General features: G+C 40.9%; 2 protein-coding genes across 3 annotated transcripts; both read right to left on the bottom strand.

Moving 5' to 3' along the window:
- Positions 1 to 6,551: 6,551 nt before the first annotated feature.
- LOC135262361 (mitochondrial ornithine transporter 1-like) lies at positions 6,552 to 12,351 on the bottom strand. Of its 2 annotated transcripts, none has more exons than XM_064349403.1 (7): positions 12,065 to 12,351; positions 11,672 to 11,818; positions 10,525 to 10,783; positions 8,168 to 8,308; positions 7,715 to 7,887; positions 7,374 to 7,532; positions 6,552 to 7,150 (listed from the first exon to the last, which is right to left on the bottom strand). In XM_064349403.1, exons 2-7 carry the CDS (start codon positions 11,739 to 11,741, stop codon positions 7,026 to 7,028), a joined length of 927 nt encoding a protein of 308 aa, XP_064205473.1. In that variant the 5' UTR covers positions 11,742 to 11,818; positions 12,065 to 12,351; the 3' UTR covers positions 6,552 to 7,025. The 2 variants fall into 2 exon arrangements, with proteins under 2 accessions (XP_064205473.1, XP_064205472.1); XM_064349402.1 differs by having other exon boundaries at positions 11,672 to 11,780; positions 12,065 to 12,350.
- Positions 12,352 to 17,245: 4,894 nt separating this feature from the next.
- Positions 17,246 to 22,312, bottom strand: hmgb3b (high mobility group box 3b). The gene is made up of 5 exons (XM_064349416.1): positions 22,158 to 22,312; positions 20,120 to 20,316; positions 19,119 to 19,264; positions 18,640 to 18,814; positions 17,246 to 18,098 (listed from the first exon to the last, which is right to left on the bottom strand). The coding sequence occupies exons 2-5, from the start codon at positions 20,267 to 20,269 to the stop codon at positions 17,943 to 17,945; spliced, it is 627 nt and encodes a 208-aa protein (XP_064205486.1). The 5' UTR covers positions 20,270 to 20,316; positions 22,158 to 22,312; the 3' UTR covers positions 17,246 to 17,942.
- Positions 22,313 to 24,081: the final 1,769 nt, after the last annotated feature.

Below are 24,081 nucleotides of genomic sequence, written 5' to 3'. Positions count from 1 at the left end.
TGACTCTCAGCTGTCAGCCGTGGAGCCGTAAGCCTCCACAGAGCCCCTCACTGGACGAACTGGATCATTCATTCACTTATTAATGAGAGCAGTACGTCATGGGAACTTGGGAAACCACTGCAAGACTGTGGGACTGCCTGTTATTCTCCCTTAATAATAAGAATGTTACTTTCATTATATGACTTTAATTTTGAAAAATCTTATTTAACTGTACCAAGGTAAGTGTCCCTCTGCAAGACCCTCTTAGCTTTGTAATTTGCTTAAACTGTGGATACGATTTGTCTGTATCCTTATCTGACAAGACAAAAAAATTATGTTTAAAAACCTGTTTTATAATTCCCCCAAGTCCAGCAGGCTACACACACACTGACTACATATGCACAGCAGTTTGACTGTTCTCATGTAGAAGAGAACTAATCTGCTTCTCAGTTATGAAGTTGGGAGAACATGCAGGCATCTACTGGGACAGAGAGCAATCTATTCCAAAATTCCATGCTTGCACTGCACTTGTATTTGTAATAAGAAATCTGCATTATATTTAATAACTGTCACCCATTATAACCAGGGAAAAGTGATACTGAATGAATTTTGCTTTTATCTTCCAATGTTTCTTTAAACTGAGACCACCTATGAGTTCTGGAATTTTAATATAATGGAAATGGGGAAATTCCCATTTAATGCTGTCACAGTTTTGCCAACACATTGTCTCATTACGGCGTCACCTTCAACACAAAGATATGCTATCTTTTTATGGAAGTGCATTATATTTAAACTGCAGGTCTGTTGAAGAAGATGAAAAAGCTTTAATTGGCTCCTATATAATATTAACAAACTGACAGCCTGCTATACTCAGCAAGTGCTGGAAGACTGTATAAGACCTTTCACTTTCACAAATGTAATAAATAATTTTTTAGCATGCATCTGCATTCTTCTTTGCTGCATCAATAACAGTTGCAGTTTCAGCTCTCTCTTGCCATCTGTTGGTTAAATGTCTACATTGCATTTCACCGGTTTGGTAATCACATTAAATGTAACTTGAGGTGACTCAGACTGGCTGAGCCTAACTTAGAAAACACATTTTACACAAATGAATATATTTGAGGTAATTAAACGAGGTAAACAAAGGTCAGAATGGTGAACTTGATAAAATAAAAATCATCCAATGAATTAATCGCTGCTTTTAAGACAGTTTAAAGCGCAGTCGGTTCCGGGTATTGGAAGGACTGATGTCAGAGTTGCTGACCGGAAAAAGCCTGATAAAAGCCAGCTTTTATTTTGTTAGTTTGACTGTGGACTAACACCACACACATACATATACACACACACACACACACACAACCAGTTAGAGAGTGCAACACCACTTCTTGTAATAATAATAAAAAAAATAATAATAACAACAACAATGATAATATGTTATAATGAATATTTTTAATATAACTATTTAATGTTATAATTATTATAGAATTATAGTAGTAGCAGTGGTTGTACTAATATTTATTTGCTAATTTATTTGTCATAATACCATAATATATTGGCCCTGACTCTAAGCACAACATTAGTTAACAACAGTTTCTACATTCATCTTATTTGTCGGTATTCTACCTCCCCCTCTTGATCCCACCCTTTCAGCCTGTTTTGCGCTTGGTTAAAGATTGACTGCTGCCCAGAGACTGCTCTGCTCCTGTAGAAGGCCAAAGGCCAGGCTCTCTGTCACCACTCAGGTGATCTGCAAATGGTGACACTGGCCATTGACTCAGTGTTACAAACCCAGCATCGCAGTATCGCATTCATATCCACACGTCCATTTCAAAGGCAGCACCGATGTCAAAGAGGGTCAAAGTAAGGTTTGTATTACTTTTATGACTTCTAACCCACCAGCACAACCCCACTTGTCACGTTCAGTCATCATAATTTGGATTCATTCTATGAACTGCTCTCACAAATGGCGTACCTTGTTTCTTCGGCTGAAAATTGACGGCTTTAAGATTCCTTACGTGACAGCGTGGAAGCGGAAATCTTGGATAACGCAGAGACTCAGTATCTGAGGAGATACACGGTGAAGCTGACTATATTGGGGTGAAAGGTCAAACATTGATTTACTCGTCCTAAACCGTGGACGCTTTGTTCGATTTTTATTATGACACGCCAAATGGAATAAGACCGTCAATAAAAAAATGAAATATGGCTTTAGAATATGGATTTTCCATTAGTGTTGGAAATTCACTGCAGGCGTATTACGAGGCCAACCCACAGGGCTTTGGAAGGACAGGAGCCGATCAAGGGGACGGGCTCGTTTTACATCACAGCGGCACGCTGACATCGTTAAATATGAATTTGCCAGTCATGCTTCCAGTGATTACTTCTGCTCTTCAAGTGTGAACCTTGGTGTGTTTTAACATCCTCCAGATGAGACACCCCGAAGTCACAGCTCAGTTAATATTGTACATTTAAAATATAAACTCAACTCCCACTGAACCTGCACTAAAGAAGTCAGATTGTGCATTCACGACCAGGCGATATCGTCCATACCCTTTAGGAGCTGCTATCTGCCTGTCAGTCTGGCCTGAAAATCTACTTCTATGGGCAGTTCTTACCCCCCTTTAGATCACAGGTGTCAAACTCCAGTCCTGGAGGGCCACACAGTGTCTACTGGTTTTCAGGGTGTTCTCAGCACCAGTGGTTCATTTAAATCATTGATTGGCTAAAAAACCACACATCTCATTCTCCTGAATTGGCAGTTAATTGAAAGGAAACCACAAAAACCTGAAGACACTGGGCCCACATGGAATGTAGTTTGACACCCCTGCTTTAGATTTTTATTGAATTCTTGAAACTTCAGTTGCCACATCACAGGTATGATTACTTGTTTATGTAGGTAATTTAAGCTCTTCTTTATTTCTATGGTAGCGCTGACTGTGAAGGGTACTCTTTGTATTGTGTCATCTAGTATTGATCATTGTGGATCTTTAAGTTGTGGACTTAACATCTTAGTTCAATTACTTGTGTCTTTGTTCTAAACATCTATCTAGTGTTACTATATGCTGAGTTTTGGTTTGAGTGGTGATGGCAGTTATTCTAATTATTCGCACTTGGGGTTATCTGCCATAATGGTTTTGGAAGTTGCTTTGGGTAAAGGAATCTGTCAAATAAAGGAATCCATCCATCCATTATCTATACCCACTTATCCTGGGCAAGGAAGTGCTGAAGGGTGCTGCAGGCTATCCCATTGTGAATTTGGCAAGAGGGAGTACTACACCCAGGACAGGGGCACACACACCATTCACTCAAACACTCATTCCTATGGACAATTTAAAGTCTCCAGTGGGCCTACCTGCATGTCTTTGGACTGTGGGAGGACATTGGAGTACCCAGAGGAAACCCACATAGATACAGGGAGAACATGCAAACTCCACACAGAAAGGCCCAGGCCAGAATTTAACCCAGAATTTGAATTTGAACCATTCTTGCCGTGAGGTGACAGTGCTACCCGCTGCACCGCCATGTCGCCCTCAAATAAAGGAATGCAAATGCAAAATCATTTACTGTCAAACCCTCTCAGGACCCTGAATCTGATTCCTGTTTCACAGCAGGATTTTGGATGTCATCCAGATCACCCTGGCAGATTAAAAATTTTGTGATGGTAATGTCTCACTCCGCTTCACTGAGAAATATGTGGCAAGCCATTTTGACATTTATTCTCATTTTCACATAGTTATGGTTCGGTTGTAGAGATAATCGACGTGATGGGGAAAATGTACCACATTCTGGCAAATCATTTTTCACAGTGGAAACATATACAGAGGATCAACCCATCAGTCCAAGAGCCAAACCTTAAGGGAGAGAGCATTTTTCTCCATGAAGAAGAAAAGAGACTGTAATGTAAAAAAGGTGATGTCTGACTGAAAAGGACTTAGATTGGGATAAGAAGATTACCAGTCCAACAAGAGGTTTGAGTCCACTGACTGCCTGTTATTGTGTCAAGTGCATCACCCCATCTAAGGACCTAGATGAAGACATACACCAGTGTCAGCTGTGGTCACATGACATCATATTACAGTCACTTAAGCAGGCGCTCTTTCCCAGATGCCCAGAGGTAGCAGAACAGAAAGGCCAGGCGGTGTGTATGGCCTGATGATCTTTTGAAGATGTAACAGAGCAGGCCCTTTAGCTGGCCAATAGGCCAGCACCAAGGTTTTCAATCTGATGAAAGCTGATATAGGTAGTTTTTTTTAAATCTTAGAGTTAAACTTAAATGTAATCTTAAGATCATTTCCCAATTTGTGCTTATGCTTGATTCATAAAAATAACTGAGACTGAAAGAAGTTGCTTATACTGGTTTAATGTGGCATATCTGTGTTTTACACATCTGTGATATATAAATCTCAAATTAACTTTGATATATTAATCAAATTGAATGCACGTGAATGTGCTTAACAATTGCCCTGGCTTGTGAATGTGGCTGATAACAACTATTTTCCTTGAAATAAGGTTGCATTACAACATTTTTTGCACTCTCCATGTCTAAATTTGATAAACAATTGTTTTTCTTAAAGCCTGTACGCAGCCTACTTTTGGGATGTGTGCATATCTCTCAAACATGCAGTACCTCCAAATAACTAGCAAATAATCAACTTATTTCTAGTATAAACCTACATGGTGATACAATCATATCCACGTCAAAGTGGAACTTTATAAATAGCTACTTAGTCATAGTTTTCTGTGTAAGCCACTATTTAAGATATAATTCGATCATAAGACCATTTTATAAATTAGGTCCTAGATGTGCCTGGACAGAGAGATGGGTTGAGTAGGTGGTGAGGAAGAGACAGATTTCAGGGTGAGTGACAGGTCAAGGGAGGGGGGGGGTCACAGTTTGAGAAGGACACTCTCAGTTTTAGTTAAACTGAGCTTTAGCCTATGGTTTCCCATCCACCTTGAAATGCCATGTAGGCAAGCTGAGATGTATTACAGGGAGTGAAAGAGAGAAATTGTTTTTTTTATTGTTTTTTTTTTTTTTGCCAGTCTAGCAATGATAAGACAGGCCATGAGAGGTTACAGCTCTGACAAAGGTTATCTCTGCAGACACCAGATCGGAAAACTGATTGCAATATAACAGAAATATCATTTACAGAGCTTCCCACATGTTTTTAAAAAGTAAGGTTTGGTTTGACAAACAGTGGAAGGTCTTTGGTAATTAGTGGTTGTGATTTATATGGAGGGTAGGTTGGTATTGATCTGGAAGGAATTATCTAACATTAGAGTAAGATCCAACATGCTGACTCGTGGTTCTGCGTTCTAAAGTAAGCAGTTTTGTGATGTTGAGTTGATTCTACTGAGCAACATGTTTAAGTTTCTGAGATAAGCGATGTTTCTGGTGGCATCAGTGAAGCATTCAGGCACAGAACACAGAGAGAAATACGGGGTGCGCTGATTCTTTACATGATTAACTTCCTTATCATATCTTGCATGATGTGAAATATTATCTATTATTCTGATAAGCACCTGATCACAAATGAAAGCTAAAGATTATTCTAGAATCCCTGTATGAAACAGACCATGTGAAAATGTGGAAAACATAGCCCAAAACTAGCCCAATTTGGGTAAGATATATTGTAGCTTACAATTATGAACAGTACAAATAGTGGACTTGTGGGCACGCTCACTTGGTTCAAAGATGTATCTGTCTGTGTCCATCATCCTAATTTCAGGGGACTTCACAAGACTGGGTCTGATTCCCAGTCCTTTCAGTAGTTTTAGAGTGCCATGACCAGTCTCCCAAGACGGTTTTATATGACAGAAACAGCTTTGTCTGGAGAGAGACGATCAGAGACCTGTGATGAAGGGATGTCATAAAAATAGTATGCTGTAAAGGCTGTGAAATTAGTGTACTGTTTTCCAGAGAAAAAGGTTGCCCAAAATATATAAACCTACCCAATGAATCTTCTTCGGATACAAGCCCTAAGTGCAATACAAGATACAAATCTATCCTTGCATTTAAAACAAAACCAGATTCCATCTGCGACACCATTGTTTAACACCCTTTTTAACAAAGGCAGACCATTCAAGTCTGTCGATTTCCTTACTGATTTTTAAGACCAAGCCTACTGGCCATAAGTTTGGGCCAGCAATCTTAATTGAATCTACACTCGTGCTGGCCTGTATTAATTAGGAATCTGAACTCTGAAGAATGAATTACATAAGCACTGCTCTGTTGTACGAAAGTATGCTGGGGTGACACTGCTTCTCAGATTCATTCTAGATTGTCAGACAGGATCTGCCCAGCTCTGCGACAGAATCCTGTTGCTATCTCTGACTATCTGTTCTTTGCACACTTAGACTATTTTACTATTCAGAAGTGTTTTTTGATATGAATTTTGTAATATTCATGAGCCCAAACATGATAGTGGTTTATAAATTTGAAGTGAAGTTTGTCTCTTATAGGTAAGATCCGCAGTTGATAAACGGACAGTGACTTCTGAATGATTCAATGTATGTAATGGAGCTCAATAGTGGTGGAATCATGGGCAGAATTAACAGAAATATTGTTAAAGTTATACTTTCTGTTTCATCTTTTCAAAATATTATTTAATGATGAAAGATATTGTCTCAAAGACACAATAAAACCCCACAAAATGCACCTATTTTTTAATATCTGTCATACACTAAGACATAAACCAACAAAAATACAATGCACAATTCCAAAATATTCAATAAATGTTAAATTATGTAAAGGAAATAAAAAAGCCATGATCTATTCCTGTTTTTTAACATGAAATCATTGGCATAATCGGCCTGCCTTTTTTGAGGTGACAAATGTAGTTTTTGGGGTATTTACATTGACGGCTTTGGGAAGATCCTTGTAAAGCCTTATCATGGTCGATACTTATAAGAAGGGCACTAGGCTCAGGATTAAAGGTGTAAGCACTGGCTGCCTGTAACTGTACAATTTAGAGCCCCAGCAATGATGTCAGCTAACTGACAGCAAGTGTCCATGTGTGGGCGCTCCACCTCTGCTCCGCATCCACTCAGCTGCCCGTGGCCTGGCTGGTCAGCGCTCTCCTGGTCAGCTCGTACGCCAGGAAGAGAGCGCCGTTTGAGGGGAATGCGCGCAGGACCGTGGGGGTCAGGCCAATGTACAGAGCAGGAACTCCTGAAATATTCAGACACAAGGAGAACACATCGCCATTACACAAAAAATAAATCTTGAGTTTAGCCCCAGGCAGAGATCAATGAATGTTCACCTACTATGGCTTACCCAGGCGCTGTTTGTGGGCATTCCCACAGAGGGTTGTGTAGTATAACAGAGGAGGAACTGAACAGAATGTTGTGGAGAGCAGAGAGCAGAGTGACTGGGATGAAAGGAAGATTCTTACCTTCAGCACGTATGATGCTGAGGAGGGTATGGAGGAAGCCTGCCTGCTTGCCAGTCATGGATAGCACTTGGATGCGTGACTTGACAGAATCAATGGGGTAGACAGTCAGCCAGAAGAAAGCACCCCCAATACCTCCACTCACCACCAGGGGAAGAGCATCTACAAGGTGGCCAGAGAGATGGGCAGGTGGAGAGATAAATAGAAGGAAAGATGGAGAGAAGAAAGAGGCAAGATTGGTTTTTGTTCCGCAAAGCAGTTGGCAGTTTTTTAAAAAGATTTTTAGATTTAGATTTTTAGTTTTTAGAAAAAGAAGGTAATCTTGACACAGTGAAGTGTCTTACCCAGTTGGTCCTTAGAGCATCCCGGCTGTGTTAAGAGGGTGCGGCTGATCTCGTAACCGCCAAAGAAGAAGAAGTATCCCGGCACCTCTCGGAGCCAGGTGCTGGTCATTCCCTGGAACAGCCCTTGCGGCCCCTCCGTCCGCAGGATGTTCCTGACCATGGACCAGGTGGAGCTAAGGGAGGAGCACCTGTCACCACCAGAGCCAGGAGACCACACCCTCACACCCACCTCAGGAGACCACACACTCACACCCACCCCTGGAGACCACACTCTCACACCCTCCTCAGGAGACCACACCCTGACACGCACCTCAGGAGACCACACCCTCACAGCCACCTCAGGAGACCACGCCCTCACACCCACCCCAGGAGACCACACCCTCACACCCACCTCAGGAAACCACATCCTCACACCCACCTCATAATAATAACCCAGTAATGAGAGTCACTCACACGCGGCTGGCCAGAGAGGTCTTCCCCGCCGTCCTCATCTCGTGCAGGGCCTGCATGCGGCACTTCACCAGCTCGGTGGGACAGAGCACCAGCGAGGAGAACACGGAAGCCAAGGAGCCAGCGGCAGCGTTCTGCAGGTCACTGAAGCAAACAGAGCGAGCAGTCTGAGGCATAAAGAAACACACTGAAACGTGTGTTACTGAGACACACACACAGGTCAGCCTGTGGGTCCTGTTAGATGAGAACAATTCCAAAATAAATACAAAGAAATAGAACTGTAAGGCAGATGTAAGGATTTAAATTGTATGCCATGGACATTTACCTTAAACACTCTACTTTCATGAGATTTTATGAGTTATACATATTGATGAACCCAAGATATTTTTTGACAAAGGTACAAATGCCAAACAGTGATTTGAGCTCATTTTGACTCCTTTCTTCTCAAAGTGAAAAATTCGTGTTTCTTCTTCATTTATCATAGTCTCCATTTAGAACACCATGAATTCACCATGCCTGGCATGCTCTGTAGTTCAGCCTGTTTCAGCTAAAAGAAGGATATTATCAGCATAAAGTTAGAAACCCAAGGTCATTTTTAAAACTTTCATTCCCAAATTGCATGTTTCATTTCAAGAGCCAAGTCATTGAAATATAATGGTGAAAATACATATCCTTGTTTAACACCAGGGAACCAGGCTGTTTTAAAGTCATTGACTTGTAGACATACAACAGGAAAGGAATAAAGAGCTTTGATTGCTTCATGAAAATTCCCCTCTGTTACAGCTGTTGAAAGTCTAACGGCAAGAAGTCTCTAAAAATGCAAATGTGGTGTGAGATAAAGAGGGAGACAGCTTGTCAATAACCATAGTGGACTGGGATTGATTGGATGGCCAAAGTTTATGTCCCCTGTTTGCCCTTTTCAGTGACGTGTCTGACGGACCTGGAGCTATGGGTGTTAACAGCACCCTGTCAATGAATGTAGGTATAAACACAGAATCCATTAGAATAATAAGACAGACAGTATTCCTGAAGCCACTTGTGGTACATTGATAGTCGACAACAAAATACTCTAGGACCCGGGTTTCACAAAGGTACTGCAGGTGGTCCACAATCACCTCAACCACCATCACACTCCCCCGCACGCCTACCCCATCCCCGCCCCTCATCCACCCAACACCCCAGCTCACAATCACAATGTCAACAAACCACACCCCCCCCACCCCCACACCCCTCCTTGCAAGGAAAGCCTATCAACTTGGAGGACATGAGCAGCAGACCAAATCTGCAGGTTTTAAGGTGCCAAAATCAGCAAGGGCTCTCATCCAGCTCATTTCTTCTCACTGGAGAGTTATATGCTTCCACCACCTCCCCCCAGAGCCCACACCTAATCAGCAGTTGTCTACCTTTACTCCGTTATCACCATTTCCAGGCCAAGGAGCTGCGGCCATAAACCGTGATCACAAAACCCCTCATGAATCAGTGACATAGGACTCTCATCTATCAAAACTTCAGCAATGAGATCACTTGTCACCTAGTGGATTTCAAGGATGTTATCTCTAAACTCTACAAGCGGAGATGCAGGCCTGTAAAGTCATTTTCCACTCAGGGTCGGGGAATAAAGGCTTTCCTCAACACTCAAGGGACCAAGAACATTTCAGACAGTTTCTACAGCAAACACTTAATTTGATGTATGGCAGGCCAGCTAGTGGACTGACTGGCAAGGTTGGAGTGTGAGAAGAATTTTCATTTTCAGACTAAGAAATGCTACAAAGAAATCCTGCTGCTAGCTATACCTGTGAGTAGGCTAGTCACTCTTGGCTGGCTTAGTTGCTTGTAATGTTGAGGGAGGATGCAGTTGGTTGGGTTGTTGTTCTTGCTGATGTTGGTGTTAGTAAAATTGTTAATAAAAATAATTTCACCAATATTTAGGCTGCCCATCAGAAGGGACTGAGCAATACAGTGTGTGGGTGCGGAAAACCAAGATTAAGATAGTGTAGCCATCCAAATTAATTAAAATATTTCTTACAAGGATGAACAAATATATTTTCCCTGAACAGATAGGTGGAGGACTGGGAGAATCCATTTCCTCTGCAGAGCATCCTTCCTCCTTACGGGTAACCACACTGACACAGAATTAGACACACAGACAGATCCACACAGACATAGATACTATGACACCCACAGAAACAGACACAGATTCAGAAGGCGGCAAGCAGACACACAGACTTGGACACTCCAACAAAGACTTAGAGACTCACTCTCCATCTGTCTCCCTCCATCGCCCACCTGTCCTGCCCCTCCCTCTCACGCCTGTCCTGCCCCTCCCTCTCGCACCCATCCTTTTTGTCTCTCTCTCTCACCTGAGTTCCGAAATGCTCTTCAGACCGAAGGCTCTGGCAGTGAGCTGCTGGCAGGTCCCGTAGCAGGCAAAGAGGACTGCGTTCTCTGCCACGTTGGCCAGGAGGGCGGGCATGGTGCCCTGGTACAGGCCCCACACCCCGTCCTGCCGGTACGTCTTCAAGGAGCAGTCCACGAAGCCGCGGTACAGGCCGGGAAACGTCTGCAGCTTCGTCTTCACCGTGTCAAACGGCTGCCCGCTCACCACGCACGCCACTCCCCCTGCCAGGAACAACAAGATGGGCGGTGCCATCAAACACAACATGCAGGAACAGGCTAAAGACAAGCAGAGATACAGCATCAGCCAGGAGCTGCGTGGGTTGCTATACTTCCACTCATAACTATATACATTTTAACTGTTTGATGTCAGGTAATATGTAGCTAAGGATATAGTAGCAGTTCCAAATTAAATTAAAATCTACAATTATTCAATTATTAGTTGACTTGCTATGGTTTTTTTGTATATTATCTCAGGTTAGTGTCTGTCTTTGATTGGCCCAGATAGTTTTTATGTACAATAAAGGATATTTTAGATATTTTCATAAGTTAAGACCAACTAGCTTTAAAATGAATGGTATAGGGATATTTTGGGGGTTTGTGTTCTAAAGCAAGAAAATACACTTCAAGTAATGCCAAAGCAGCTTGGACAGTGACGTTATGCCTCTAGAGGTTGTATGTGTTTATTACAAGATTATTTTTCCAAACATTTTATTTAGTCTTATTTTCAGTCAGCCATTTCCTATGGGGCATCTGTTAATCTTGCCTCATAGAGCCTGTGGAAACATAACATTGCAGTACAAGCGACTATGGAATTGCTGATGAAGAATATAAGTCCGCAACCCCCGAATGCCCCTGTTTCAGCCATTGTAACGCTGGCTGGTTGTCAGAAACATCTATAAGTATCTTTTTGTATCAATGTCCTTCATTGACCATAAAATCTGTTTGGGCCACTTGAAAACATACACTAAAGCTGTAATGAAACCAAAAAATCCCAGACGGTCAGAGTAAAAACCATGACACTATCCCTTTAAGAAAAAGACCGTTTTGCTCTCGCTCAAATTAAATAGCTGATGAACTCTGTGAGCACAAAATTCCAATATGGCTACTTGCCGGCGGCTCCAGCGGTGAGATTGATTGCAGCGTCTATAACGGGGCGCACCGCGCTTCTCTCCACCGCCATCTGGCCCCGAGAGAGGCTCTCGCACCCAGCGAGGGCCCGCTGAGCGAGCAGACAGGTAACATCTATCAGTTCAGCACCTGACATTTTATTAAACACATTAATATGCAAACGAAGTAGCTCAAGCTCTGTTCATGATCGTGGCGCGCACTCATACAGCCTAACTGCTCTTCAAAATAGCAAGGGTGACATCTGCTACATTGATGTTGAGGAATTGCCTCTCCTATTGGTGTCCATTGCAAATTCAGACTTTAACATTGTACTATGGCATGACAGGCTATGGACTGCATATACAACAAAATACAAATCAAATAGTCTCTACTTACTCTGGAAGGAGGTTTAAGCCAATGATGGTGATATGGTCATGTCAGAAGTGGAAAAAAAAGTGCTAAAATACATTTCACTACATTAATAAATTAAACTTGATGTTCACTCGTTTAAAATTATTTTTAAAGATCATAATATGATCCGAATGGGACAGATCCCATAATAAGCAACAAACTCTGAGTTTATAAGGATGGCTTCTTAGTCAAGCATCCGCAAGGAGGGCTAGAAGAATAAACATGTTATTTACTCTCCTTCTCTTAACAGACTTCGAATCCATGTGACCCTTCATTGATCAAGGGTTCAAGAGGGAGGTGGAAAAACTTGCCCGCATGGCCCAGTTTAAGAATATATGTCTTACACAACATCTTGGATCTGGTTTGAACTGATAAAGCCTTTTTTCTTATCTTTGTTGTAAATGGTGAAAAAAAATCAAAATGTCTATTCAGACAACCTTGTGATTCAGTATTTGTTGTAATAACATCCAGCTTCTCCATACAACAAAATGTGGTACAACCTAAATACAAAATGATGCAAACTGAAATCCTCTTTATTAATCTTTTTTATTTAATTGGAACCCCCTGAAAGTCATCATTTCCCCCAGTGAAATACCTTCATCACAATTTTATGAAACATCCTTTTGTAATAACTTGAAAAAAAGGCATCCAAGTTATGCAGCATTAAAAATATCATTTCAAAATCAGCCTACATTTAATTTGGTGTAAAACCTAAATCTGCCAAAAAGTATTCTTTTTGGTTGTTAATTGCATATTCACAAAGTGGATATTGTTAGTTTCTAGGACCATGCATGCTAACCAAGTATGCTGTGGAAAGGACAATTCATATTTTAAGGATTATTTATAAGACACATTACTTTTAAATGACATTTAAATAGGCCCATTGCCCAGTGACCTGAAGTAGAAGCCCCAGAAAGTCTAGTTGCACTTTACATTCCAACCACACAGTGGAGCAATTGTGTGAATTTTAAAAGAACCATAAATTAACCTACTTACCCAAACAAGTTATTCAAGCAAAAAACTGACTAATGAGTTTTGTGACATATATACTGTAGGTGATTTATCCACCTGTTATGTAATAATTATATTTACATCAAATATAGAGTTATTTTAAGAAATATTCATATTAAGTGTAAAAAAAACGAGTAAAACATTTCTCAAAACTGTTACATATTATGTGAGTAAATTTAATTACAAATCATAAGAAAATAAAATTGTAATTAAGCAGCACATACTAAACATAATAAGGTATCATATTTGACCTTGAGATTAAAAACTTCAACAACAAAAAAGGCTAAAAAAAAGTCTAGTTGCCTAAATAGTATGCACCAGATACTAAAGAATCATACTGTTATCAATCATATCCAGGAGAGAGAAGAAAAGGTTAAAGTTCCATATGAAAGGGTCTCGACAGGACACAGGACATACTGAGATCAGGAGACATGAGTGCTCTAATCCTCAGCAGAGTGGGCCACTGCCCTGATCTGAGTTGTTAGAGGGATGATGGTCATGGCACCCAACAGCAAAGAGATTAAGAACAAAAGCCAAATGTGAAAGGCTTATGTAGGTAAAATGACAAGCCTAGATGGGCTCGAATCTTCCATTTCATTCCCTAAAAATGATATTCAAAAACCATTTAGAATTTTTAGTCTTACTGTATGTTACACTTCAGCCATTAGTCAATAGGTCAGGAGCGTCAGCATCATAGACCCCCAATTATTCCACAAATACAATAGGTGACATGTAGGAGCCTCAGTAGTAACTGCACCAGGACCTCATCAACAGTTTCATATTTAAGTAATGTGATTTTTCTGCTTCGATAATTTAGGAATCTCATAGCCAGTTACAACCCAGCCAGTGATTTTAACTTAAGACATTTTGAAAAGAGCTAGACAATCAACTACCTGACGCTGGTATTAGTAGTACACTACACTGTATACACTACACAGTCTCTTCCTTTGAATATTTTACTCCAAACATAAAAACTGAAGGATTAAAAGAGTTTATAGATACTTCATGTGCAAACCGAGTGTGCCCCTGGCCAAATTCTTATTTGTACATCAATAATTTTAAATATCTACCAGATGCCAGATCTTAGTGATCGCAGTTTCATAAAACATTCAATCACGTCTGGGAAAACCCATGGAGAAAGAAGGATTAAATAATAGGGTCTCCTCCACCACAAAACCGCTATCATGTGTTTTGAAATTTGCAGTCAGAAGGCTGCCATTCTTCCATTTATATTCATGAGGTCTTGACCTCTGAAATAATGGTAGAGGTAGGTCCCCATCGACCAGTGATGCTCCATCAGAAAAAGATATTGAATACCTTTCTGATCTCCTCTAGCACACTTGAAGAACACTCCAGAACATCAAGCCGGTGAGGTTATTAGCAACCAACACCCTTCCTTTGCAAGGGAAAGTTTGATGCAGTGCTGGATCGTAGTACATGCTCTGCAGTGTGTAGGTTATATGCTAGATACTGCAGTAGCTACTCTGTAGGTTAAAGGCAAGCATACAGGCTGAATGGCTTGTTGTCATCATTGTGTTTGCTGGAGAAGCAGGACCCTTTCACCTTTGCCCCAATCCCTCCAAGTTTTCTATGTTAACTATAAGCCTAGAAATGGACACCAAACACCTCAAACCCTAACCCTCCTGCCAGTTCCCCAAAAGAAACTAAGACATTTGTCCCAACTGAAGCAGTCTTCTCATAGTCTCCAACATATGATAATACTTATGCAAAAGTAACACCAGGTACACAATAACCCAGCTAACACCTGCTTCAGCAGAGGTATGCTGTTTCTGAGCTTTGAGTGCTCCAGCTCTCCCCATTACAGGTTAGTCCCGATGACGTTGTCCTGGTCAAGATTTGTCTATAAGATGGTACACCTGTATGCCCCCTCTGTCTTTTACACACTCGCATTTCAAAACACTATAAATGGACATCAGAAAGATGAGAAGAGGATATTGCATATTAAAGGCCTTAGCAATGTTGTGGCTTTGGCACTCAAAAACCCATCAAACCCTGAGATCTGAGTTTGAGCTAACCTTTTTCCTATTAATTTCCTTTTTCCTCCACACATCAATTTGATAGAAAAAAGGAAATTCATCCTAATCCATTTAATACCATTGCTCATAGGAAAAAAATTTTTTTCATAAAATACATTAACTAGATTCCAGGGCCTTTGAAATCCCCATATCATCGCATATCCACCACCATAATTCACAGTGGGGATTAGGTTCTGTTCCGTTGTATGACCATCCTTCTTTTTAAACCACCTTTGGTGTTCGTGGCCAATGAAGTTCTATTTTCACCTCATCTGAACGCAAGGTTCCAATCGAAGTTCCAATGACATTCAGCAAACACCAGGCGCTTAAGTTATTGGTTCGATGACCACAAAGCCGTTCAGGAATAAAAATAACTTGCCAGTCCATAAAGCCAAAAAAGGCACAGATTATTCCACATTAATTTTACTGAGAAATAAAATCACTTTATTAATTCCTCAGGCAGACTTCATATTGCTGTCTTCGATTATTTCCCAATCACACCCAAAACCTCTAATACACAGGCTGACAACAGACTGACATTTTAGCCTGTCTTACTGTCAGCATTTCAAATTCTGTATGACCATATTTTCAGATAAATCAGCACGAGTAATAGATTCTATTTTCATATTCAAAGCGTCTTAAAAACAAACATTTCGAACACAATACAGAAAAAGTAAAAACAAAAAGGATTAAGATGTTACTCTCAAAACAATCTCCCCACATCACCACACGCATCCTCCCACAAAGAGAACACATGAAACGGGAACATTATGGTGCGTTACACAAATCTCTAAGCCAGGGCCACCCAACCCTGTTCCCGGAGGTCTACCATCCTGTAGGTTTTCATTTCAACCCCAGTTTGGCACACTTGATTCAACTAATTAGCAGCTCAGCAAAATCTCTAGCTATTGAAGGCGTGCTTTGTTAGGGTCGGAGTGAAAACAAACAGAACAGCAGATCTTGAGTTGGGCGGCCCTGCTCCAACCTCTGCTTTCAGGGTTAAAGTAATCAACGTTAAGCCATTTTGGAAGAGAGCCACCAGGAACACAGGAAGCACCAATTCAACTTTGGAAAGCAACTAATGTTACATTTCAGCAGCAGGGTTTCTGTTCAAGTGAAATTGGTCATTAGAAAACATTTTTGTTTTTGTGCACCTTGCTAGATGGAAACAGCCTACATTACCTATAAATACATGAAAATTAACTTTAGAAGCGTTTGACCATAGTATTTTACTCATCTGTAAGTTTGGAAAAACAAAGATGATGGCAAATGGAAATGTTTAAATTCACACACAATTCCACTGCCTGTTGACATCACAGGATACTAGTAAAGACACTGGCAAGACATTTAACAGGGAAAAAGCAAAACACTGTGAATCACAATGACCTGTCCAAAGGCGAGCATTCAGAAAGAAAAGAAAATGTCCAAAAACAGAGCCCTGCTGAACTCCATACTATTCACCAGAGCAGGACGCCTTGGCTGAGTCGGCCACTGAATTATGCAGCGAAGCTGTTAGGCTTAGAAGCAATTAAATTAAAACTGATCTGGATTTAAACACAAAGCATAAGCTGCAGAGCTGCTTAAAATCAGCTTATATTACCAATGCAGACATTTACATGTAGTAAATGAGTCATTCCATGGGGCCTAAAGTAATGACAAGCTACATTATAAAAACAGGGGGGAAGCTGCACATTTGCATTTCCAACATTACTTTTAACATGCCAAAGAAATGCAGAAATATCTTTGCTTTAATTAGACTCCCAATGGTGGTCTGGAGAAATCAGTCATCTATTGGTCAGCTTTGTGGCAATGCCGGCTCCCCACTGACAGCCAAACAGAAACCCACATCCCATTGGTCAGCTTTATAGAAATACTTGTTCTCCATTGGCCAGACTTAAAGTCCACTCATTGTAGGAAGAGGGAAAACTCCAAAGCGGTCTGTAAAAATAGTACAAATGGACAACCATAGTCAACTCATCTCACATGTTTACCTTTCACGAGTTGCACCCAGATGTCAAACCACCCTGAAACTGGTGAAAATTGAAGCCAATTACTGAAGCAGTCTAAATTAGGAATAGCAAAACGGGACAGATCAAATGGCACACCTTTACAACAAAAGTAAAAATGTAATAGTTTATTTCACTTGCAGCATCCTAAACATACAAAAGAAAAAAAAAAAAATATTCAGGTGCAAATAAGTACAGAATTTCCATCAATGGCCATAACTCCATTCTTCAAATGTGATATTACAGCTAAAAAAAAATTAATATTTATACGAAAATTATACCATATACATCCCTGCTGTGTCCATGATCACATCAGTGCAGGACAAAGATGAAGGACAAACCCAGAGCGATTCCAAAGACTGCAATTCTTCCTGTTCACAAACACTACCCAGACTCTCCAACAGAAAGTAAAGTCGCGACTGAAGTTGACAATACTGGTGCACGGCTCGCACGCCTACAGCCTAGATCTGTGCAATAAAACTCAGAATTGGGGAGGATCGAACTAAAACCTAAGAACCATGTAGTCAAACACCTTACAATTCTTTAAGAGGGGAAAAATAAAACATTTGCATATATACTGCAACCACTACCTCTTATTTAAATGCTTCCAGTTAACAGCCAGTAGAAAATTCAAGGGGGGGAGGGGGGGGGTGCACGTTGTCAGGGAGACATGAGAGAGAGGTAGCTTGCTCAGGGCATACTTGCTTCAAACCCCATGGCTCACAGCTACTCTCCCTCAGTCACAGTACAGCCAGGAACAGAGTTCCCAAAAAAAAAAACTAAACAAAAAAAGCCAAATACACAAATCAATTAATCATCATCCTCGTCATCATCATCATCCTCCTCGTCTTCCTCTTCATCTTCCTCGTCGTCATCGTCGTCATCATCGTGCACAGGCTTCTTCGTGGGCTTGGGGCCTGCCGCTGCCCCGCCTACTTTGCCTTTGCCCTTGTAATCTTCCACGTCCTGCAGAGGGAGACACGAGAGTGAGGAATGCCAAAGATCCGGAGATTCGCCCCTCAGCCCACCCACCGCACCGCATAATTCATTATTCAACACTTCGAGTAATCATACATTTGTAAGAACTCATTAAGTATTTTAATATCTAGGACACACTTAGGTTAGTGGAAGATGGCAGTGATTGAACTGCATGAATGTTCTATTGATCAGTTATGGATCAGCACCAATGTGTTTTTCAAACTCCCCCGGAACCAGGTGGGTGTGCTAGTTTGTTAAAGCTAATCTCAAAATCAGTTATGGCCAAAAGCATTGCTTAACTTAAAGAACTTGAATTTTTCTAGCCCCATTATATGGATTTTACACAATGCCATTTCAGACATTACAATTTGCAGTCTTGAACTGGAATGACAGTCAAGCCATATAAACCAATATTTTCCCTCTAAATATATAACCATCTCACAATGCCTCAAACAATATCCGTTGTGTTACAGTTAAGCTGGCAAAGGCAAGCATGTGCTCATTATTGGTGATGGTCAGTAGTCATTACCTTCTTGTATTTGTCCTTCAACTTGTTGGCTTTGATCAGGTATGGCTGCTTACTGGAGTCGGTGAGATTGTTCCACATCTCACCCAGCCTCTTAGCCACATCCCCAATTCCCAGGCTGGGGTCTTGGGCCTTGATCTTGGGCCGCTGCTCGGAGGAAAACAGGAAGAAACCGGAGCTGCAAGAGAGATTACAGTAGAGACCCACATCAGCATCAATGCAGCCAGGGCCAAACAACCACACACACATTCAGCCAACCCCTTTCCCGAAAGGAACCAGCAGCTACCGTGTCATCCATTGCAATAGGACCCCCTTATAAAGCATCTGTACATCACACATGGACAATATGTTCCTTAGTGAAGAAAGTCCAACAGATGCACACCATTCTACTCGGTTCTACAGGAAACCATAAAAAGAAAAGAGTAGGACAAGCCCTACTGGAAACTGGAGAGGGGCATCTACTGTGTGGCAAATAAACTTACGGAGGTCTTTTGGGAGCGTTGGGGTCCTTCTTCTTCTTGCCCCCCTTCTTCCCCCCAGGCATGTAGGTCATCATCTCCTGATCGTAGCGCACCTTGTCCTGCTTCGCCATGTCGTCGAACCTGGACTTCTCCTTCCCCGACATAGTCTGCGACACACAAGCACCGCCGTGCGGCTGTTAAGCTCCACCCATCCCAGCCCAGACACATGCGCCCACTGCTGCACGTTGAGCTCCACTGGCTTTTCATCATGCACCACACTGACCATCTTCTTATTACTCAAAGCTGCCAAACAATGTCCAAAATGACAGTCAGCTTCTCCATAATTACACCCCAGGCCACCAGCCAAGATACTGAGACCCCATCCACTTCAAGGCACTCCACAGGCATCCTTTTCATACAAGGGCTGCCAGTTCAATTGCCTCTTAAATCTCTTTGAAAACTGCTCTTTAAATTGGTACCAGAACTGGCAAATTTCCCCAAACCCATCCTTTCAGTATGCAACTGTTAAATTGTGCAAATCACTCCATTGTAAAATACTGCAGTCAGCACATTTTGCATAATGTTCAATGCAGTTTTCGCTAAAACTTGTTGCACACTTTAACCTTGTCGCTTTAACTGCTTGTAAAATGCCTTGAGACTTACAAACAGTCCAGTTAAATAAAATGCACCAATTACTATCAAGGAAACTTAACAACGGAGTCCAATCCATGTGCCGAACTGATGCCTCCAACAGCCAAGTGAAAACATGGTCAGACGGTTTGAACATAAACATTTGGTGCAAAGTGTTTTCCTGACTGGATTGCCCCTCTATTACAAGACAAGGGCTGATGTTTCCTTCACAATCCAACAGCGCCTCCTCGACATGCACAAGTTATAATGTGCACGCAGACAAACCCATGCATTGATACAGCGCAAAACTCTAGGGTAATTATTAAATTTAACATAAGCTGAAATAAAAACGAGGGAGGGGAACATTTCCAGGCTAATCATTGGTTGCTCACCTTCCACCTGCCCGAGCACTTCTTGGAGAACTCTGAGAAGTTTATAGGGATGTCAGAATTCTTCTTCTTGTGCTCTTCGCGACAGACCTGGACAAAGAAGGCATAGGCAGACATCCTGCCCTTAGGCTTGCGTGGGTCACCTTTGGCCATTCTGATCAGGGGACCAAGTTTCTCTGGAGACTTATTTCAGCCGATTCCTGCAGGAAAGAAATGGTGTTTAAACAGTGTGCAATCAACACAGCATCAGCATGCTAAACATATGGAGCCAAATATGTATGTTTTATGAATGCCAAAAAGGCAAATATTGCACGTCACAAAAACAAAACAAAAAATTAAAAAAAAAAAAAAAAACAGGAAAATGAAAAATATTTTGATTTTATTTTGTTAAGTGCGGCTGTAGAGAATCACCTAGTGGAGCCCACCCCTAATCGATCATAAATTCACTACAGTATACACCCCACCACCCATACAAAAAATAAAATTATAATTTTCCACCAACCATAAACTACTTTTATTTTAGTCCCGAAACATTGGTAGCTACACAAACGTTTTTCCAAGAGAGGGGAAGACTGGCAACCGGCACCGCTGCGAAATTGTAGGCAATGCATTCACAAGTCCGAGGACCTCAGTTTAAATTCGAAAGCATGAAAGAGGGTCATCAACACGAATTGTTCATCTTCCATTTTGTGAAATGCCTTCTCATGTGAGAAACTACCCTTTATTTTCAGCAAAATTGCACATCGATTCCACCTTTTTAAAAACTGGCCTTCTGTAAAGTTTATAACCAAAGTTCACCAAAGCTCGCTCTTCCTCGGTGAGAGCATATAGCTTCTAATGGTGCGGACTACAGCGAGGAAGGGTAGCTAGCTGTTCTTAGCAATCGCTCTCCATTCATTAAAATGGCTTCTGCAAAGCTAGCGAGAGGGAGGCGTAGGGTGACTATGTAACAAAGCCACACTCACACCCCCCCTCGGATTACAAAGGCCGTCCCGACAATACTTTCGCGTTATGAAAAATAAAACTATCCTATTCGGGTAATAGAAAGAATATTATTTTTATTCATAAGTTTTTTCCCCAACGTCACAGTAAATGTAGACCATTTCACTTGTTTTTCTAAGTTGTAGCCTACGCCGCGCCGCTCGGTGCTTTGCTGTCTATAACAAAGACAGTGCGCCGGCCATGTCTGATACAAAGTCATTTGTGAGAAAACAAAGTTTCAAACGAACAGGTAAAGATCAGAAATGCGAATCTCTTTGCAACAAGACTTTAAACATAATCGATCTGGCAAGGAAACGAAACTGCTCGGCTCTTTTAATACCCTAGCTACTTACAAAACGAGTTATTAGTAGGCCTAAAATTTATGGGCCCCGTGCTGCGTGTTAGAACCGCTTGTCACTGGTTTAAATCGCCAGCCATTTTAATACACCGCGGCCTGACCATTTACTGAGAAAGTAAACATGTTTATCGAAATTTGGAACACAATTTACACCAATTATTTTCATAACTCAATCACGACAGAAAATGAACATTATATGAAACACATGCAAAGAAAAAAAAAATCAAAGATTGGCTACAACACTGGCAAACTAAAAATGACCGTGTTGTTCGTTCGTTATCTGCAGCCAGCCAAATTCACCCAAATAGCGAGCGATGCTTACAACGACTGATACCAGATTTTCGTTCCCCTCTGCTTACACTACATTAAATTAAATTATATCTAAAATATTAAAACGGAAATGAACGTTAGCCAACCACTGTGGCGACCTTGTACAACCCAGCTTGCAAACGCAGACACAGGCTCTAGTGAAACGACACGATTACCTTACCACAATAACAGATTTAACGTTAACTTACAACCACAAAAATATCCGACACATCTCTTTACATTATCATTTCTTAGAAAATGTCAATAAAAAAATTTGTAAATAATATATAAATAGGGAATTAAACTATGTTCCTTGTGCGTCATGAAAACAAATCAACTACTTTAAGACTAATTTATAGTCCTAAATATTTTACTTTACACAGTTCCACGTACCTGTAAAGCTCCTTCGTGTGCACTCGCTCAAGGCTGGATTGTCTTCTCTTTAAAAGCTATGTACACAGCCTCGCGCTAGCTCAATACGAGACCGGCCTGATTGGCTAGTCGTGTTTCTGGTTTAAAACAGCCTCCACAACTACTGATTGGACAGAATTTCATACATATTCATAAAATATCGGCTACGATTGGGCGAAGTGAAGACAGACTTATCTGTCGTTCAAAAAGAGCCGACTAAAAAGTTGGTCAAAAACATAAACAAACGTTTAAAGGTCCACGAGAACATTTCACGCAAGCAGAGTCCAGCACGCTGCATTGTTATGACGCGCACGGACATGGTTTCAGTAGCCTACAGTCAAATAACTTGATGCTGATAAAGTGTCCTAATAATGATGTTCTTAATAATAATGTGCTTCATTGAAAAATAAAATTGAGTCGAATGTTGTTCATTTAGTGTGGAAATTCATAACTTTCTCGCTGGTTTGGGAATGTTGTTAGCCATGTCAGGCACTATTGCTCATATTAACCGGACGGATACACTTAGGTTTCTCCTACACAGCAAATCGTCCAGCATAAGAACCTCTGCTACATGTATGTAATGTCATTTTAAAATATCGATAAAGAGTCACTGGACGAAAATGCAAAAGTGCGGAGCAGCACAAACACTAAGAACAACGGCTGCAGAAAACTACAGTACAAACTGGCTGTGTTGTCGTCTGACATCGACCTCTGGGATTTTCTTTGCAAATGACCTGCGAACAAAACCTGAAGACAAGGCAAATTTAAAGCAAATTTCACCATAATGCACTTCAAACAGCATTAATACACACACCGAAATACGAGCACAGACGTATTGTAATCTTAAATAGATTTTTTGTTTTATTACTAGTATTTTTTCGTTAATTTGATCATTTGAACTGGAGTAATACTTTACAATGACTCATTCTTAAAATAATTAAAATAAAAACATTATGTCAGAAATGTTAAGGTTGTGTATACGGAATTCAGTACATTTAGGCAAATTATTTCCCTTGGAATGATCTTTCACGCAGAACTGAAAAACTTCTTGTTACAGTTCCTTAGCCTGTGCTTGTACAATAAGGTTTATAAGATTTACCTTAAAAATCTTCTTTGCTTATATTATCTATGTTAGATCATTACAATGACTCACAGGTACAGACCTCAGAGACATGTGCTGTCAGATCAGAGCTAATCAAAGAAACTTTTGCATTTTCAATATATTTTAACAAAGGTGTAACCCACGGAACTACCGCGTAAATCCAGGCGCACAAATCTGCAAATAGTTTGGCTAATATACACATATCCTGATGCCGCATATATGTAGTTAAACACAATAGTGCCATTGACGTAGATGGAGTAGGCAAAATAATTTAAGATACTGTTATATATTATCTGACCATCCTTTCACTCGATCTGTCCAATCTTCAATCCTGAGAGGATATGGGAGATATGTTCCATCTGATCTGACCAGATTTTCAGATGTATCCTCCCAGGTAAAATCTGATTAGGTTTGAAGTTTCCACACAAAATGCACTTTGTGGTTCTCGCAGAGGTCAAGAGTAATGCATAAGGTGGAGAGTTAGATGCAGAGGAAAACATGAATGTTAAAAAAAGCACAAAGTGACATGTGGCACAGCTTGATGGGCAGCTGACTCTTGACCGCATGTCATTCGCTGTGCAGGATGTTTGATCACCAACATGGCCCTTTCTTGGCTGTGGTCCCTTTTCTATCTGTTTGTTTTCTATTTGTCTTAATGAAGCTTCTTTGTTTTTTACCTGTGAAATAAAGGAAGAAAATGCAAAGGGAGCATGGTTTGCCCTTCTCTCCTTTAGAAAAAAACAGTCTGTATTATCAACAGAAAAGAAATTAACCACTTTGTTTTTAATTGGTTGAGAGCATACA

The sequence above is a fragment of the Anguilla rostrata genome, chromosome 9 (genome assembly GCF_018555375.3).
Source record: "Anguilla rostrata isolate EN2019 chromosome 9, ASM1855537v3, whole genome shotgun sequence".
In the NCBI taxonomy this organism is placed as follows: domain Eukaryota; kingdom Metazoa; phylum Chordata; class Actinopteri; order Anguilliformes; family Anguillidae; genus Anguilla; species Anguilla rostrata.
The sequence above is the reverse complement of the archived record's forward strand: the minus strand, read 5'-3'. Positions and strand labels throughout refer to the sequence as shown.